Source organism: Buteo buteo, chromosome 21, assembly GCF_964188355.1.
Source record: "Buteo buteo chromosome 21, bButBut1.hap1.1, whole genome shotgun sequence".
NCBI classification, from domain to species: Eukaryota; Metazoa; Chordata; class Aves; order Accipitriformes; family Accipitridae; genus Buteo; species Buteo buteo.
The window spans coordinates 5,048,467-5,066,541 of record NC_134191.1 but is presented as its reverse complement, the minus strand read 5'-3'; the positions used below and the strand labels follow the sequence as shown (position 1 = coordinate 5,066,541).

Genomic DNA, 18,075 nt, shown 5'->3' with positions numbered 1-18,075 from the left:
TGACACTCAGGGAAGCAATGTAGATACAAAACTTGATGGCAGGCAGTCTTACATTTGCTTAGCAGTAATACCACATTTCAATACAAAGTTGCTCTTTTTAGACATAAGACTTACTTTCTAATTAATCACCAGTCAATACATTTGATAAGGTACCTTTTTAGAAACAGAAATAACAAGTTCTGTACCAGCATAATTCTCCCTTTTTCATAGAATCATTTAGGTTGGAAAAGACCTTTGAGATAGATCATGGAGTCCAACCATAAACCTATTGCTACCATGTCCATCACTAAATTATGTCCCTAAGTGCCACATCTACACGCCAACTAAGAGAAAAAAATATTTTTAAATGTTGGAGTGTAAGGGTTTAAGAAAACTGAAGCATTCAGTCAGCCAAGGGAATAATAATTACATTAATTACATTTTTACATTAATAATTACATTTTTAATCAAACTCATGGAATTACAGCAACACCTCAGAATTTTGATCACCGTGTCTGTGTGCTTAAGGTATTCACAGAAGTTTATATAAACAACTTGAAGGCATTACACCTCCAGTTCAATACCTACAAGATGGGAGGTCTCGGGCGCACAGTCTCATCTGCTGCCTTGCTGAAATACACAGCTTTTCCAGACAAGTTCAAGCTTGTCACAAAACAGAAACTACTTTAGAAATCTCAACAACCATTTCAGCTTCCCTAAAAAACACAAGTGGTAAAGGGCTGACAAGAGTTTTACTAGTACTGTATAACAGAAAGGTATTGCATAATTTCCCTGAAATTTCTTTTCAAAAAAATAACAACAAAAATGCATATTATTCTCATGAGCTGAAGAGTTATTTCATGCAGCATCCACAATTAAACAGTAATTGAAGATTTCTGCCATCACAGAAGCAAAGAATAGCTCCAATAAGCCTATAGTGAGCAGCATCCTTGGTTTGACCATGTTCTGATGAGAAAGACATCAAAGAAAAAGAAAGGAAGGGGAAAGGCAGAGAAAGGTGCTTCTATACGTCTTGCGATGGAACCAACACAACAGCAACAAACCTGCCGTGACTGTAACGGCCCCAGGAAGAAAGACATCATCCTTTAAATGCACGGTGGTCCTTAGGCGGTACAGGGATTGCATGGGGCTGTATTTCTTTCCAGGTTACATTCTAGTTCCCTAAGCTTGTTGATGACATTATATAACTATTAATTGCACCGCTGTTGAGCATGCTTTTAACTGCAGTGATTCAAACTGATTCCAGTAGCTCACTAATCCAAAGTACAATCCTCTTGACAGCAACTGACAGATTCAGAGTATACAGTTCTAGCTGAAAGGAGGAAAAATCAAAATCCTCATCTGTCCACTGACAAAACAGCCAATATTCCTGCTGACCAGACTCACAGCTCAGTCAGGGGCTGGGACACGCTGCCGATGGGACTCCAAGCCTTGCATTAATGCGCTAAGCAGCTCTCTCAGCCCAATGAACAGCAGACGAGGAGCAGCCCAGACCTATAGAGCGGTAACACACAGAATGTAGGTGAAATACAGCGAAGTTAAGAGCAGTGGACCAGGTGAGGCAGCAAGCCGCTGGGATCAGCAGCCTGAGGCAGTGCTGTCTTGGGAATTTCCCACCCTTCGCAAGCTCCCCGGGGAAGGCAGCAGCACAGCTGGACCCTGCCAGGTGCCTGCTCCGCTACTCCGAAAGGCAATCCCTTTGGGCAATCCCCCAAAGGATGGCTGTGCTCGCACCCCAAAGCCAAACATCCACCCATCCAAGACCGGCTGGGCAGCTCCAAGAAGCAGCAGGAGTCAAGCTGTACTAACACAGCAAAGGAAGATTTCTTCCCAAAGGCCATCTTGAAATTGTAAGAAAAGCAGAAAATCAGGTTTCATTAGCATCTTTTTTTTTTTTTTTTTTTTTTTAACACAGGCACTGAAAGGTTTCAGTCCTCAGCTACCGAACCCAGCAGACCCCCTCCTCAGATATGTGCTCTGCCTTCACCCTTCCCATCCACTCTGCCAGCATGAATCTTCCTTGCAAGCTCCAACACAATTCTACATGCATTATTTATCCTCTTGCTAAGTCATGCAGCGGGATAATTACTTAACTATTGTAATGATATTTTGCAATGGCTGTACTCTATTATTCTGATTTTCATGAGATTGCTTTTGCTGCGTGTTTTGAGCACAAGAGCATGTTTTCCTGGAGTATAAAAAGCAAAGTTTCACATTCATTTTAAGCCTAAGAGCTGGATGTTAAAAGTGAATTTTTAGGTGAATATCAATGTATTCTTTATTAAAACAACATTGATAGATTACTCAGATGTTTGCCATCTCCGTTAACAACCACTGAACACATGTTTTTTCATAAATCTAATGAAATATAAAAACAGTAATTAACTATTTGTAAGTGTTAATCACAAAGTTTTTTCCTTCCAATAGGATGTTGTTTTTCTTGTAAGACTTTAGTTAGCATAATTACCAAACATTTGAAAGGTGAGAGATCTGCAACATTTTTGTTTACAAATTAAAAGCTTAAGTCAAAACACATTTGCATGTTTTCCTTAACACCACATTAAATTTTACTAAGATAAATGCTCAGCTTAGGACTCAGAGAATTGTTACAGTAAAACACTAAATAAAATCAGTCCTTTCCAAATACTCAACATGATACAAGCTACCGAGCAGAGCAGCCCAATTAAACAATTATTTATGTCTCCCTACCCCCAGGATATTCTTCAGGCTACGCATGATTCAAGATGTACTTGTAACAGTTTTGTGAAGCGATGAATAGGATTTCAAAAAAGACAATAGTCCCAGTAGTTCAGAACTGGTAAGAAAACTTCTTCTGCCTTGAGCCAGAAATTCTTCCAGGAAGAACCTTACTTTAAAAGCTGCTCACGATAATATTCCAAACTAGAGCAGGGAGGAAAAGCAGCAAGACACTGATAATCAACCCGTCTTACCTACTAATAATCCGCTGGCTATATAAGCAGAGGCATAGATACAACTCCACGGAGAAGGAATACAATCTTTTTGATCCAAGTGAGCACATAAGTATATGAAGACTAGCATATTTGTACACTAACATCAAAACCAAGATTTTTATACAGTTGGCAGTAGAAAGACTAAACTTTAGACAGATGAGACTCACTGAGAACTACAGCCCTGCAAAATTTGGTGAATATCTTGGACTTTCTGGGTATTTTGTTTCTTTCTGCTTAAAAACAAGAAAATGTTTGTTCACCATCTATGACACTTTTAAAAAAAACCCAAAACAACCAAATCCAAAGTTTTATCAGTCTCAGCCCCTGTTCAAACTTCAGAGGTTCGAGGATGACTGAAAGCAACGAGTGGTCTGAGTCCTCCACTTATACAGACACAGACCAAGTTCTTCCCCTGAGTGTCATTTAGGGCTTTATACAATACAACCCATTTCTCAATTCTTTTTTATCTATTAAAGACATCTCCCTGCAAAAAAATAGTCTTGGAACAAAGCAAGATCACAGAGGATAACCATGTTAAGTTTCATGTCAACTTATTCCTTTCTTCTCAAGGCATTGGTCTCGGAGGCCTGATCCAGCCCTTGCAGCTGACAAAACTGCTGCACTGACTTCTGCAGCCTCTGGACACGATTCAGAAAAATCAATCCAAAGAGCAAAAGGTCACATTCTCCACATGCGTCAACTACCTGTCAAACCAAGACGGAATTGCAAATGCTAGCACACCCAGAAATAAAGCAACCAATTGCTATTAAGCTAATTTCTTAGCACAGCGTCCATATGCCCACACCTGTGACTAAGTAAACCTGTTCGGTACAGTGTATGCCTTCATGTAAAAACACACACACACACACAAAAGGCACTCATGCTTCTAACAAGCTTTTAAAAACAAGTAAGTGTAGTACATAGCTGGACAATTTCATCGCTTTGAATTCAGAGTGCCAGTGGGAAAGTCAGTCTGGCTTACAACGCAAAAAAAAAAAAAGCACGAGGGGAAAAACTAGAGATGGAAATAAAAACAAACTACTGCTAGGTGTTATCCCTCACTCTCCCTGCACATTAGGAAAAACCCTGAGAACTGGCACAGAATTGTAACAGGTACCTTATTACAGACCATTTTCCATAACTTGCTTGACATGCCTGGCCATTGGTAGGCGTAATGCCTCTTCCAAGCAGAAGCAGTGAGACTATCCTCACATTTTACATCTTTATAAATGCGTACGCTGAACATGAAGGTGTGATCTCCCATGCATCTGCAGGCTAGGTAGGCAGCATACAGGCACGATGTTGCACTGCCCTCTTCGTTGTTGATTTTTGTATCAATTGATTAATTTGTAATTGGAAAAAAGTCATCCTCTTCATACAGACAGGGAAGCTTTTGTTTATCATAAAGTTTTATCGCCTCTTTGAACGCTGGTTGAATAACAGCGAGTCTCAGCACAGCAGCAAAAATTCCCAGCACACACTTGTACGTTCCCAGCCAATGCAACCTAGAAGCCTTAACAAACCCCTCACAGGTCTAAACTTCTGAATGCACATGCCTGGTTCCCAGCTTGTAGAAGTGCTGCAAAATGGTCACTGTCAGTAAGTCATTTAATGAACCTCAAAATTTCACAGTTTGAGCTCTGGTGTTACAGACTGTCCCTGTGGATAGCCCCACAGTGCCATGGACACTTATAATGCACGTTTCAGATGCATTAGATCTTCTTGACCTCAGAAGTTAAGCAACTTACAACTAACTTGAGTCACATCCGGTAATAAGTACTTCTAATTAATGACTCTTAATTGCTGCCAGAGTACTGTATTCCCACACCCATGATTAAGCATGTTCCTTACTCTGCTAACCCACATGTCAAATTGTGCAACTCTTCACAATCCCATGCCTTTAGTACCCATACAGCACACAGCTGTGCCATTCCTCTGGTGCTTTAGGAGCGAAGACGTCACTGTACATGACAGTGAAACGAAGTGTACGAAGCCTACCCACCAGGCCGTTCCAGCAGTTGTATCATCATTTGCTTTCTTGCTGCCCTTGCTCTTATTTTTAAACAATTATCTATACAGTTCAGAGAAAGGAAGATAAACATTGTTTTTTAAGTCTGACTTCATGTGCAGTTTTTAAGAAGACATTTCAGAACTTCGAAGTGTTTTCCAAAAATTAACTTAACCTCCTGTAAGCCATATGTGGTAGGGACTTTGCCCTGGGTGCCACCTCCCCCTCGCAGCGCTGGCAGGTACACGGAAACACCCACCAGCCATCCAGAATAACGCTTTTCTGCCAACATTCACAGTTTCATTACGTGTCACGTGGGAATTAACCATCTCTGGACACCAAGATACTGCTTATACAAGGTTTGCAGCCCTGTATGCCGTAAGCAGAGCACTCCTGCCCACCCTGGGGAAAGCCCACGCTCGTTCCCAATGGGACCACCACTGTACCACCTCCGCAGAGAGAAAAGAGCCCAGAAAGGAGCAAAGCAGCCATGGAGGAAGAGCCACTGGCAGGTTAACTCACCCTCCCTGGTCAAAGCTGGATGATGCCCACCAGCTGGAGCACACCACGCTACCTTTGAGCTGACTTATTACTGTCACCACACAACAGCATGGCACCCAGCCGTCCCTCGGACGAGCCACCCGCCGTCGCTACCGTGTGCTTTGCCCTTTGCTTTGATGGAAACCCGATGCCGTGAGACACTATTAGACTAACTTCTGCAACCCACCAGCTTCGCTTTCAATGTTTCTCCTCCAATTAAGACATACCGTCCTTCAAATCCCACGCTGGCATCAGGCAGCTGCCAATCTTTCCTACACAAGTCAAGCTACTTGTGTGTAAAACCAACAAAATGTACATAATTCCCCCCAAATAATTCACCCTTTTTACGACAAGCAATTTTAGGCAATATAGGTTTACAAATTGCTAATACCACGCTGAACTGGAAACACTTCCTAGAGCTTATTAAGTATTTTTGTTAAATTGATCCACACCCATGACTGTTACAGGTAACAAATGAAAACAGTTTTCTTTCTCCACAAGGCACCTGTAATAACTCAGCAATAGCAGCAAACAGGCACCAACCAGAGCTTCCTCACCCTATTAGCATTACAGAGAAAAGCCTCCCTTTCTGCTGCTAATGATGTGCTCTACCCTGTATCCCCAGGAGACAAATGACTGCACTGGCTGATTGACTCCATCACAGGGCCATCGTCCATCAATGTATTGCCTCTCTTATTGAAATCTCATCTCAGGGAAGAGAAAGTGCTCAGTACCACTTCCGAAAAAAACAGTGAAAGCACTTTCAGAATAAGAGCTCCAAGACATATAATTAGAGCCAAATGTTTCAGCAGAAACACACATTTCCAACAACCTGAACATATATGCATGCTTCGTCAAACCAGGACAAGTAAGATTTATGTCCGTCTGCTAACCTAGATGATTTTTTTTTAAATAAAGGAATGAAACACCTACCATAGACATAAATTTCTTGATCAAATTAAAACAGACAATCCACAGACAGGGGATACAATCATACAGATTTAAAAATGGCAACCTGAGGATATTTAGCTAGTTGATTTGCTAAAGGGTGAATTCCAGCCTCTTTTACACAGCCTCAAATCACACAAACATCATACTATCCCCATTGACACCTACAGATAGAAGTGAAAGAAAATACAAATCCTTCCATGTATTTATTTAGTACACAGATAATAAAAAATTTAAAAGGGAGCAATGCTATTCAATTAAGAACTACCCCTATAATTTAAAAAAGGCTGTACATTTGGGACCGGGGTGCAGGGGGTAACCCACGCTCACTTATCAGGCAGCATTCTGATTAACTTTACAACATCACTGAAGTCAACAAATCCTAGTACTTCTACATCCTCTGTCCACCTCCCCAATCCAACCATGTTAAGTTCCAGACGAATTACCTGGACATAGTTCCACACGCACAAAAATAATTTAGTTCAGGAAAAATAGTTCAGATTATGATCAGTCTCATGTCTGTCTACTCAACAATATAAATCTGAAGAAGGCAGCTTTATCTCAGGCAAAATATTTTGTCTTACTTAGCACCTCTACACATTACGAGCAATGCATCCCAAAGAACAATCTGTTTGAGAAAACACGTCTAAACATTTATTCCTTGTTTAGCCCTAAACAGAATCCAAAGCTGACTTGTTTTGCTTCCATTTAAAGACAACCAACCTGGTAAGATCCTCAAACTAAAGTTTCTAGAACTCCTGAACATAGAATTATAGAATGGTTTGGGTTGGAAGGGACCTTAAAGACCATCGAGCTCCAACCCCCCTGCCATGGGCAGGGACACCCTCCACTAGACCGGGTTGCTCAAAGCCCCATCCAACCTGACCTTGAACAGTGCCAGGGATGGGGCAGCCACAGCTTCTCTGGGCAACCTGTTCCAGTGCCTCACCGCCCTCACAGGGAAGAACTTCTTCCTTACATCTAATCTAAATCTACCCTCTATCAGTTTAAAGCCATTGCCTCTTGTCCCATCACTACATGCCCTTGTAAAAAGTCGCTCTCCATGTTTCTTGTAGGTCCCCTTTAGGTACTGGAAGGCTGCTCTAAAGAGAGGTGCTCCAGCCCTCTGATCATCTTCGTGGTCCTCCCCGGACTTGCTCCAACAGGTCCGTGTCCTCCTAATGTTGGGGCACCCAGATCTAGATGCAGTACTGCAGGTGGGGTCTCACCAGAGCGGACTAGAGGGAGAGAATCCCCTCCCTCGACCTGCTGTCACGCTTCTTTTGATGCAGCCCGGGATGCGGTTGGCTTTCTGGGCTGCAAGTGCACATCGTTGTGTCATGTTGAGCTTCTTGTCAATCAACACCCCCAAGTCCTTCTCCTCAGGGCAGCTCTCAATCCACTCATCACCCAGCCTGTATTTGTGCTTGGGATTGCCCTGACCCACGTGCAGGACCTTGCACTTGGCCTTGTTGAACTTCACGAGGTTCGCACGGTCCCACCTCTCCAGCCTGTCAAGTTCCCTCTGGATGGCATCCCTTCCCTCCAGCCTGTTGACCACACCACACAGCTTGGTGTCAGTGGCAAACTTGCTGAGGGTGCACTCAATCCCACTGTCCATGTTGCCACGTCCATATTCCTACGTAAATTGTAAATATAGTTTCTGGAAGTCTGCACCTCCATATAGCAACTGACAGAAAGCATACACTGTGCTTACTTAAATATGGAGCATTTCAGCTCTCGGGAAATTGCCATAAAATGTATGGTTCAAAATGTTTATCAGTTAGAAGGTTAAAATCAATTCGACTATTACAAGACTTCTACTCCTGCTTCTGCAGTAAAGAACATAATTACAAATTTAGTACTTTGATCCTTGTAGTATAGGGGCTTATTCCACAATCCCAGGCCAGCGTCTCAAGTAAGACCACATACGGTTCAAAATCAGGCCTCCTGGTTTCACAATCTGTACTTTAGATCCCTGTAACTCCTTTTTCTCATGCATTTCCAGTATTACTTAACAGAAAATTGGCTGTGGGTGTACTTTTAACTTTCAGAAACACAGGCAGCACTTCAATAACAAAATACTATCAAAACAATGCCCCGTTTTAGCTGGTTCATTTTGTTTTTTCTGGGAAGGAGTTGACATTCACCTGACTCTGAAGATACCAAGTTAGTGAACAGTCAAACAAAATCCACCAGGCCAGCAAGGAGAAGTGATGCTTTTCCCTCTCGTTTATATTTGAGCCAGTCAGAATTACAATCTTTCGCATGTTTAACAGGCAGTGAATTTGTTGATGTACCAATTAGCACTCTGCTACAAAGAACATGCTCCTAATTAATAGCTGGCTTATGGGAAGAGCAATGTTAAGGATTTGGTCGTACCTCCAGATGTACCAAAGAAGTGTGAAAAGAGTTCTGGTTGATGTAAAGAAAATCTGTCTGCACAAAGAGACAATCAATGTATTTAGCATGTGTCAGCTGTAAAAGGAACTTACATAAATGTAATGGAGGCATTTCCACATTATTTCTGTCGTATTGTGTAATCCTGGACATCTGCTTCGGGTAACATGTACAAGTTACTCAGTATTCACAGTCTGCTTTTTTTGCTGTGTCCTTAATAAATATGAAATGGCAATAACGATAATTTGCCCTTACCTGTCTGAAACAAGCACACTTTCAATAAATACTCACAAACCCACCTGTAAGACCCCTTCCCTCTGGAAATGCCCAGGTTTCTCCTTCCACCTTGTGAAGAAGGAGGCCAGCCCAAAGAGAGACATAAAGTACAGCTGCAACACACAGCCACAGAGAGAGTCTGTATGAATCTTATTTCAGGTCAGAGCTATGCATTACGAAACTCCAGTGCACCTTGCAAGTGACCTACATTGCGGGACTGGAACCCACTAACCTACAGAACCACCTGAAATCCCACAAAATAGGTCAGTGGGTTTCCTCGTAAGAAGAATTACGCAGACAAGGAGAGTTGCACATAATAGAGGACAAGCAGAGCGCATCCTTTGCCTAACACAGGAGCACTCTGCAAGCCGTATCTCTCACCCTGCTGCCATATTCCTGTACACCGACAGGACTCCCCAGAAGTGCCGTGAACTTCTGTGTTTCTCACTGAGGGACCCTGGAAGAACCTGTGTGCTCATTCAAGCCTGATGGAGCAGGAAGAAAAGGAGCAGCAGCACAGCAAAGAACAGTGAGCCTACCAACAGCAAAGCCATTTAATTCACTTTGCTAATGCAAAGTGGGTCTCGCAGCAGCCAGAGCACAAGTGACACCTGATTCATCAGCAGCAGTGAAACAGCCTGGAGTTACAGCAGGGGTGTCCAAGCTACAGCACAAAACCTGGATGTCGCCAGCCAAAACAATCCACCTAGCCCACAGCACGTTTCTTGACTCTTTTCATCCCTCTTAGGTCTCATGCATTTTTTTGCAGGGACCTAACAGTTCAGCCAAAAAAAGAGCCCTGCAGCACTACAAGCTGCTGGGGAACACCAACATGCAGCACAGGACAGTCAGCCAAGATCCCGCAGGAGCCGAGGGTGGCCACAGAGAACCATGCTTTGCATCCAACACTTCCCTCCTCTCAGCTATTACTCCAGGCAACACTGCACACTTTCTTACCTCCAGTTCATGCAAGGTTCCACTTACAAGATGAACCCACATCAGTGTGCAATTACACACACCAATTGTGCAAATGCAGCAGTCCCTCCGCAGCCAGCTGATGGGAACATGAAACAATCAGGGCAATTAAGAAAGGCACGCAGAGAAAGTTGCTCCACATTCCTCTGCCTACCAGTTCCCCACGAGGACCTGCTGAGAGCCAGGGGTCAGTATCCCAGTGGATGCAACGTCTGTTTACAGCAATAAAAGAAAGTTGCACGCCCTCTCCTCCTACACACACATAAATACTTTGACTTAGATTCCCGTCTCCCAAAAAAGCAGTCTCTGGAGGAAGGGAAAAATGAATAATATCCACACTGCATATTATCAGTGATAGATTGACACGCTCAGTGTCACAGTTCATCTATTAGATCTTTATACAGTCTCCAAAAGAAATCAGAGATTAATATTAAACCCTACCACCCACAATTATTTAACCCAAACGGGTAATCTACATAAAAATTATAACACCTTATCCACACTAAAGATTTTACTATTTATTTTAACAATATTATTTATCAACTTATTTTTTCCCTAATAAAAAAGCACAACAGGTATAGCTATTATTCCATAATAGGACCTACAGAAACAAGAAGTGCTAGAAGCCAAGTGAGTCACAGCAGCCACCACACTACCCACTGTGTTTGTCATCTACAGCATTTCAGGCACCCAAATTTGACAACTATAGCAAAGGGGTATTGTCTTGGTGCTGCACATCAATACTGAGGATCCTCCCTGTTGAGAATGATTTCCCAGAGGTGCTGAGACCCAAGAGAAATCCTGAGGTGATGGCAATGAGATAATTAATGCCAGAGCCAAACACCAGCAAAGAGCAAATCAGGACACAACTCTTACTTCTTTCAAACAGACAAAGTACAAGACAGATCTTATGCCAGGGTTATGCTTGCACCAGGATGACAGATAACAGCTGATCTGAAGCTGAACAGCCTCATCTGCTCAGATGAAGTCTCACAGACTAACTCTATGCAGTTAAAAAGAAGTGTAGCATGAATCCATACCAGTAGTCAGTTTATAATGGATCAATACTCCAAGCCACGTGGCTGAGACACCTGGGGTCCGCAACACAAGTGATGAAGTCAAACTTAGTGTAGTGTCAAACCACAGCTCCAGAATTTTGGGCTTGCTGCGAACCATCAGCACTGTCTGCTTGAAAAATGCTAGGTTCACAAAAGGCTCCTCCTGCCCTTAGCTCCTATGCCCTGGTGGGTTTGCCAGACTTAGAAAAAGTACTCATCTACAAATTCAGAAAGTAACAGCTAATTACTTTTAGACAGTGCTGGTAAACGAGGTCTGAGACAACAGAGGTCTCAAGAACTCCTTGCACATGGGCAAACATTTTGCAAATAGGTATCGGGCATTCCAGCACTTAAAACTACCTAGGCAGAATTACACTGTTCCCATCCATTACCAACAAAGCAGTCCCCGAGGGGGCACATCCTCGGGATCTGGATGGCCCCATGGAGCACTGGCACAACTCCAAGCTAGTACAGATCACACTTCGCTCCATGTGATCCAACTGCCATTTAAATTCAGCGATCAATGGGGAAAATAGGGATGACTTAACCATAGATCTAAATGGCCAATTAGTAAAACAAATATTCCAGAGTAAAGGCACCAACATCTCTTCCACAACAGCTTTTTCCAGACTAGTCACATACTCAATTTTTATAGAAAATAACCCACTTAAAGGCCAGCTATGATGCTAAATAAAACCCACCTTAATGCAGGTGAAGCTATTTAACTTGAAAGAACTGAATGAAACCACTTTGCTTCCAACCTACACCACAGCTACACACCGTAGCAAGCATTTTTAGAACAGTCCTGCAAATAAATACATGGCAAATAAGCAGGGCATATATTAGTTGTATGGAGGTCAGGATCACGAGCCTGATTCCTCATTCCAGGAATAGCAGGACTATCTGGTGTCTATTCTGGTCAGCTCAGCTTGGATGCAGAACAAGAGAATGCTTTTCAATGGCAACATGGACAGTAGTTTATGTCCTTCAAGGCGCTAGCTTAGATCCTGCAAACACACAAAGGAATTTCCTGGAGAACTGAAGGGGAACAAAGGGCAGTATCTATCCGAGACACCTGTTCCAAACAAGAAAAAATTAATTTTAAAATTATGATGAATAGTTTCAGCTTGGGCCTCCCCTCAAAAATAAGGATGGCAGAAGAGTGAAGCACTAGGGCCATACACTCCTTGAGCGCTCCACAATGAAAGTATGTTCAAATCACTCGATGCAAACTCCAAATCCTGCACTTTAGGCATACAGGTATTAGCAACAGATACAACAGAAATGCTTACTAAGTGCATGCCTTGCAGAGGACATACACACTACAACTTGTTAATTTTGTACTAAAACATCCCATTGTTTTGTTAATCTGCATGTCAGACATCCAGCTGTTGCTCTGGCATCTTCCACTGACTTTTTTTAGTGCATTTCTCTCTAATCAAGGTACATTCATGACAGAGGATGTGAAGTTCGGACAAGGAAAGCACTTATCCTAAAGTTAGAGAAAAATTAACATCAGGAAAGCTCCATCACATCACACCACTTGCCTATTTATCCAAAAGAAAAGCTTCAGGAAACAGTAACTACCTCTGTGAAATCAGAGGGAGGGGGGAAACACTCTCCTTCACAACGTTGTCTGAAAGCAATCCTGTGTAGAAACACTCTGCACAGCCGTGCCTGAGAGAAGAGAGGAATCTACAAGAAGAGGTGTACAGGAACATAACATACGGAAACCATCAGAGAACCAAAGGGGAAGAGGAGCAAGAATACCATTAAGAAAAACAAATGGAAGCAGGGAGCCATCATCTACCCTCTAAAAGGAGTACAGAGCTCCCCATAACGGGAAATACCAAGGCCAAATTCTGCCCTTGCGTTCCTAGGAAATCCAAAGTAAACCTTCCTTCTGCATTTGAAGGAGTAATGGATATTGGAAGGGAACACGCATCCGTGGAGCAACTTCCCAGCAGAAGTTTTAATTCAAGGCTTCTCTTGTGTGCAGGAGCTGGTGGACTACACCAGAGCAAACCACCAGAAGAGCCGCAGAACTCAAGTGGAACTGGTGGCCAGCACCAGTTCCCTGTGCCATTACACCAATACAAAAACGTCCAGGAAAGGGGGGAAAAAAAAAAAAGTATCATACACCCCAGCTCACTCCCAAGCTAGCCAGTTAAATCATCGTCTTGCCCAACTGAACGTTGTGTTGAACATCGCTTATCTTTGCCATGATCCTTGCAGAAGGAAAACCATAGAAAAACTCAACATACTTGCCTAAATAGAACGTAATAAAGTCTAACCATAAAATAGCAAGAATAAAGTTGTGGAAAGGGAGTTAGTGACATACAGTAACAAATCCAGTATTCAAGCAAGTACTACAGGTTTAATGTAATCTTTGCACGACAACTCCCAATTCTCTTGAGATGCATTTGACCTCATTTTTATTTAAAAGTGCAACTGAAATATTTATAAACAGCCCCTTGAAAAAGTATTCAGGTGCAATTTAACTGTTTAGCATCTACAGCGATTTTGACTTGGCAGGTCAACTCTAAAACTCACTGTGTTTGAAACTCCTTTTATGAGATCCTAGGGAAAGGGGGATAGTTGGATTGGAGAAAGTAAAACTCCTAACTGCTGCCAACCACCCCTCCCACACACCAACAGATTATATCGAGTCCGAAAAAATATACACACAGTGAGAATTAGCCAACGTCCTAACTAGCTCTCAAATAAGAGAATATCTATCAGCCAAAGTAAATTCTACAGCAAAAAACTGGCTTCACAGTGGAGGGGGAGGGGGAAGTAGGTCATGCCAGATCTTAATAAAAAAACTGGGCATACTGTAATTGCACGTGATAATTTGATGAAAATCAGTTGCCTCATGATGTCTGTGATGTCTGTCTTTCACTACTTTGTTGAGTTTTTTAAAAAGTGAGTTTGACAAATTTCCGATAAGTGTTATTGAAGTAAGCCTTAATGAAGCATGGCAGTTTTAAATGTGGAAAAGTGTCATCAACTTGTCAAATTGCAACTTAAAAGTCAAGCTCATCAGACACCTTATATTTCAAGTAATAAATTATCAATCATAACTCGTTAAGTGTCTTTACATCCGTCATTTATTTAAAAAATTCTGAAGAATTTCCCCAGCATCGACTCGTACGTCACATACTGTAACACTCAAAGCAATACCACAACAAAGAACTCTGACCTCCCAGGTCTTCTCAACATACAGCGCTCCCTCACAACACTCAATCACTCCTGCTTTCGGTTATATTTATTCATAAATTATGTAAATATGCAAGAAGACATGATGGTCCATTGAATATTTTAAATACTTTCTCAAATTCCACAAACAAAAGCAATTTAAAAAGCAGAAAAAAATGAATAGAAAGCTGATGAATTAAATGAATTAAAATTAGAAGCCATTCATAAGGGTCCATTAAAAGCTAAACAGAAGTACAATGTTCCAGACCCGAGAATCACATCTGCAAGTAAGGCTACAGCTCTTAACCTGAAATCAGCAACTGCTATCCCTCTTAATGGCCCTTTAAAAGACAAAACATCCTACTACCTCAACAAACAGTTTGAAAATTATCATGTGTATATATATATATAAAAAAAAAAGAGAAAAAAAAGGCCATGCAAGAGAAAGCTGCTGCTCTCAAAACGAACATCAGCATGGTGGCCAAATGAAAACGATCGAGTCTGATACAAGATACAACCCATATGGGCTCCTACATCTTATTAAGGCTTTCCTCCTACAAACACCCATGCACATGCCTGACGTGACGCTGCGAGAACTTGCAGTGACTGCAAGGCTACGCGCTGTAGTAGCACAGTGAAAGACCAGGCGACTGCAGGATCAACGTGTTTCACCTGAGCCACCGGGGAACCCAAGGAAACAGAAACCCACAGAAATCAAGCATGCTGTGAAGGTTTAGTTGCATGACAAAATGAGACTGAACAAAAGGAGTGAAGAATCAGCTCTAGGTGCATACAGAACACTACTGTCCCAAAAGCTTGACCTTATTCAATGCTATAACTACACTATTTAAAATTGTTTTAAGTTCAACACCTCTGTATATTTTGTAAAAAGCATAGAGATACTTGTAACCGACATGCATCATAAAACACATAGTGAAGCACTACAGCACTCTGTTGCTGTAACTCGGAGAGTTTCAATGGCCCAAAAGCATGCTCCCATTAAAAATGTAGGCACTTCATATTGTCTAAAGCACTGTGCGAACAATAACCGACCGAACACGCTTTCACCTCCTTTGTCAATCAAGTCAAGACAGCCAAGTCATGCAAACAGCCTGCTGATGAGAGCATCTCAATACACTGCTTCACTCAAAGGAGGAAAACGATGCCTTTCACAACGGAAACCTTACAGACTACTTCCTTGGCAGGGCAAAGCAACGGGAACTCAAATTTGGAAGGTACAATATGAACAAAATCAGAAGTCAATGTGGTAGAACAAATCAGAAAAAGAAAGAAAAAGCAGAGCACCACATGTCTGGTTTAGCGCCAACTGATATTTCCAGGACAAACTTTCTGAACCTATTAACAGGGAGTGCAAGTTGGGGGGGGGGGGGGGGGGGGTGGTGGTGTCTGAGATTAAATTAACTACTGTATGTCAGCTTCACCATCTCATAAAGACTTCCACAGTTACTCAGCGCAAGGCAATCAGAGAGACCTGACAGCTAAAGCTTTCAGAAATCCGCACCATTCCCACACTGAGCACAAAGCCGATTCCTTTCGGATGACAACAGACACCGAGAGATCAACATCTCGGGAAGGGGGTTGTTGTTCCCGTGGCATCTTTAGTTTCAGCCGTTTCCTTTCTTGCTCCCTAATCCTCAATCATTTCTACTCTTGTAGAAAACACAGGTAAATCTCCACCCAAACCACAGAAAACCGTCTGCCCCAAACCACAGTCAGAACGTTTCTGGCTGGCTGTGGATCTCCAAGAGGTCCCGTACATCAGTGACAAAAAAAGCACAGAACAACAAAAAGATTCAGGTCGCTGCCACATCCACGAAACATGTCTTCCAACTCCAATTAAATGCTTGAAAGAGAATTTTTTAAATCCACAAGCTTTTGAACGGGGACAGAAAGGACTGCATCGGGGGGGAAGGGGGGATGCGACCAGCCGATGATATCCAGGCAACAGCGGGGGAAAAAAAAAATTAAATAAATCAACAAGTCAGCGCAGCCCAGCGCGGGGCGAAAGCCGCGTCGAAAGGTGTGGACGTACCTTGTGGAGGTGCCTTTCCTGACATCGCAGATGCTGCATTTGAAGGCTTCGGCGCTGTTCCTGAAGGTGCACACGCTACAATCCCAAAAGCCTTCGTCGGCTGCAGGTTTGGCTTGCCTTTTCGGCCTTGAGGAGGGGGAGGGAGAGGGGAAGCGTGTGTGTGTGTGTGTGTGTACGTGTGTGTTTCGGGAGGAGGAGAGGAGGCGGCGGGAGGAGGAGGAGGGAGAGGAGGAGGAGAGAAAGAAAACACACACATGAGAAACCATGTTACAGAGCCCCGAAACCCGGCGCCTGCTCTCCCCCCGCGCCCGGGAACAGCCGACAAACACCTACCGGGGCCGGCGCCCGGAGAGGTGCGGGGAGGCGCCGCGCTCCGCCCCCGGCCCCGGCCCCGCGCCGCGGGAGGGCCCAGCCGGGCCGGGCCGGGCCGAACCCAGCCGAGCCGGGCCGGGCCGTCCGCGTCCCCCGGCACCCCCCGCACCGCGTCGGGGGCCGCCCCCCTCCCTCGGAGGGAAGGGTGGGAGGGTGGGTGGGAGAGTTTGAAGGCTGGGAGGCGCGTTCCCTCCTCCTCCACCTTGTTAAACCTCCCTTTGTCTGGGAGCAGCGAGTGCGCGGAGCGGGAGTGCGAGCGAGCGGAGCCGCCATGGCTGCTCTCACACCAGACCAGCCCTGGCACCGGCGGCAGGCAGGGAGACACCGGCACTCCTCCTCCTCCTGCTGCTGCCCTTCCACGCTCCCTCCATCTTAGGAGCCTGCCTCCCCCCCCCCTCCCGCCTCCTCCTCCTCCTCCTCCTCCTCCCCACCCGCAGCCCCCCGCCCCGGCCCCCCGCGTACCTGGCGGGGCGGCGCGGGCACGCCGCCCCCCTCCCCGCTCTCTCCCTCCATCTTGGGAGCCCCTCACCGCCACCCCCCCTCTTCCCCCGCGGCGGAGCACACGCACGCAACTACCAGCCAGGGGCCTACCCACCGCCATCCCCTCCCGCCGCGCTCAGCGCCGAGCCGGGCCCGGCGGCGGGGCAGGGGCGGTCGTGTCGTCCCCGTCCCCCCCCAACCCCGCCACCGCGCTTCCCTCCATCTTAGGTGCCTCTCCCCCGCGCCCCCGCTCACCTGGTCGGGCTCTTCTTGTCGCCCATGACCATGGATCGGGGCCGCCCCTGCCCTGCGCACAAAGAAAGAGGCGAGGGGGAGGGGAGGGGGACGGGGCTGCCTCCGTCCAGCAGGCTCCGGCTGCTCCTCCTCACCCCCGCGCCGCCACCGCCGCCGCTCCTGCCGCTGCCAGGCTCCGCTCCAGACTAGCAGCGCAGCGCAGCCCGGCGCCCTCCCTCCTCCTCCTCCTCCTCCTCCTTCTTTCCTCCTCCTCCTCCTCCTCCCTCCTCTCCCTCCCCGCGCCGCGCCGCTCCGGCGGGCGGAGCTCGCCGCCGCACCGCGGCCAATGGGGGCGGCCCCGCCGCCAGCGCCGGCGGGGAGGAGAACGGGGAGGAGAACGGGGAGCGCCCCCCGCGCCGCCTCCCCGCCGGGTCCCACCCGCCCCCGGCCGGGAGCAGCCCCCCCCCCCACTTCGGGCCGCCTCCCTCCCTCCCTCCCTCTTTCCCCTCAGCGCCGCGGGCGCTGCCCCCCGCACCGGGAGGGCTGGCTCCCCTCAGCCGG

At 45.3% G+C, this 18,075-nt stretch overlaps 1 protein-coding gene across 1 annotated transcript in view; it reads right to left on the bottom strand.

Moving 5' to 3' along the window:
* RYBP (RING1 and YY1 binding protein) overlaps window positions 1-17,756 on the bottom strand; it is a 47,078-nt gene extending 29,322 nt beyond the window's left edge. Inside the window, 2 exon segments of the mRNA XM_075052728.1 lie at window positions 16,429-16,554; window positions 17,536-17,756. Of these exon segments, the coding sequence (XP_074908829.1) occupies window positions 16,429-16,554; window positions 17,536-17,567 (158 nt within the window). The 5' untranslated portion in view covers window positions 17,568-17,756.
* Window positions 17,757-18,075: the final 319 nt, after the last annotated feature.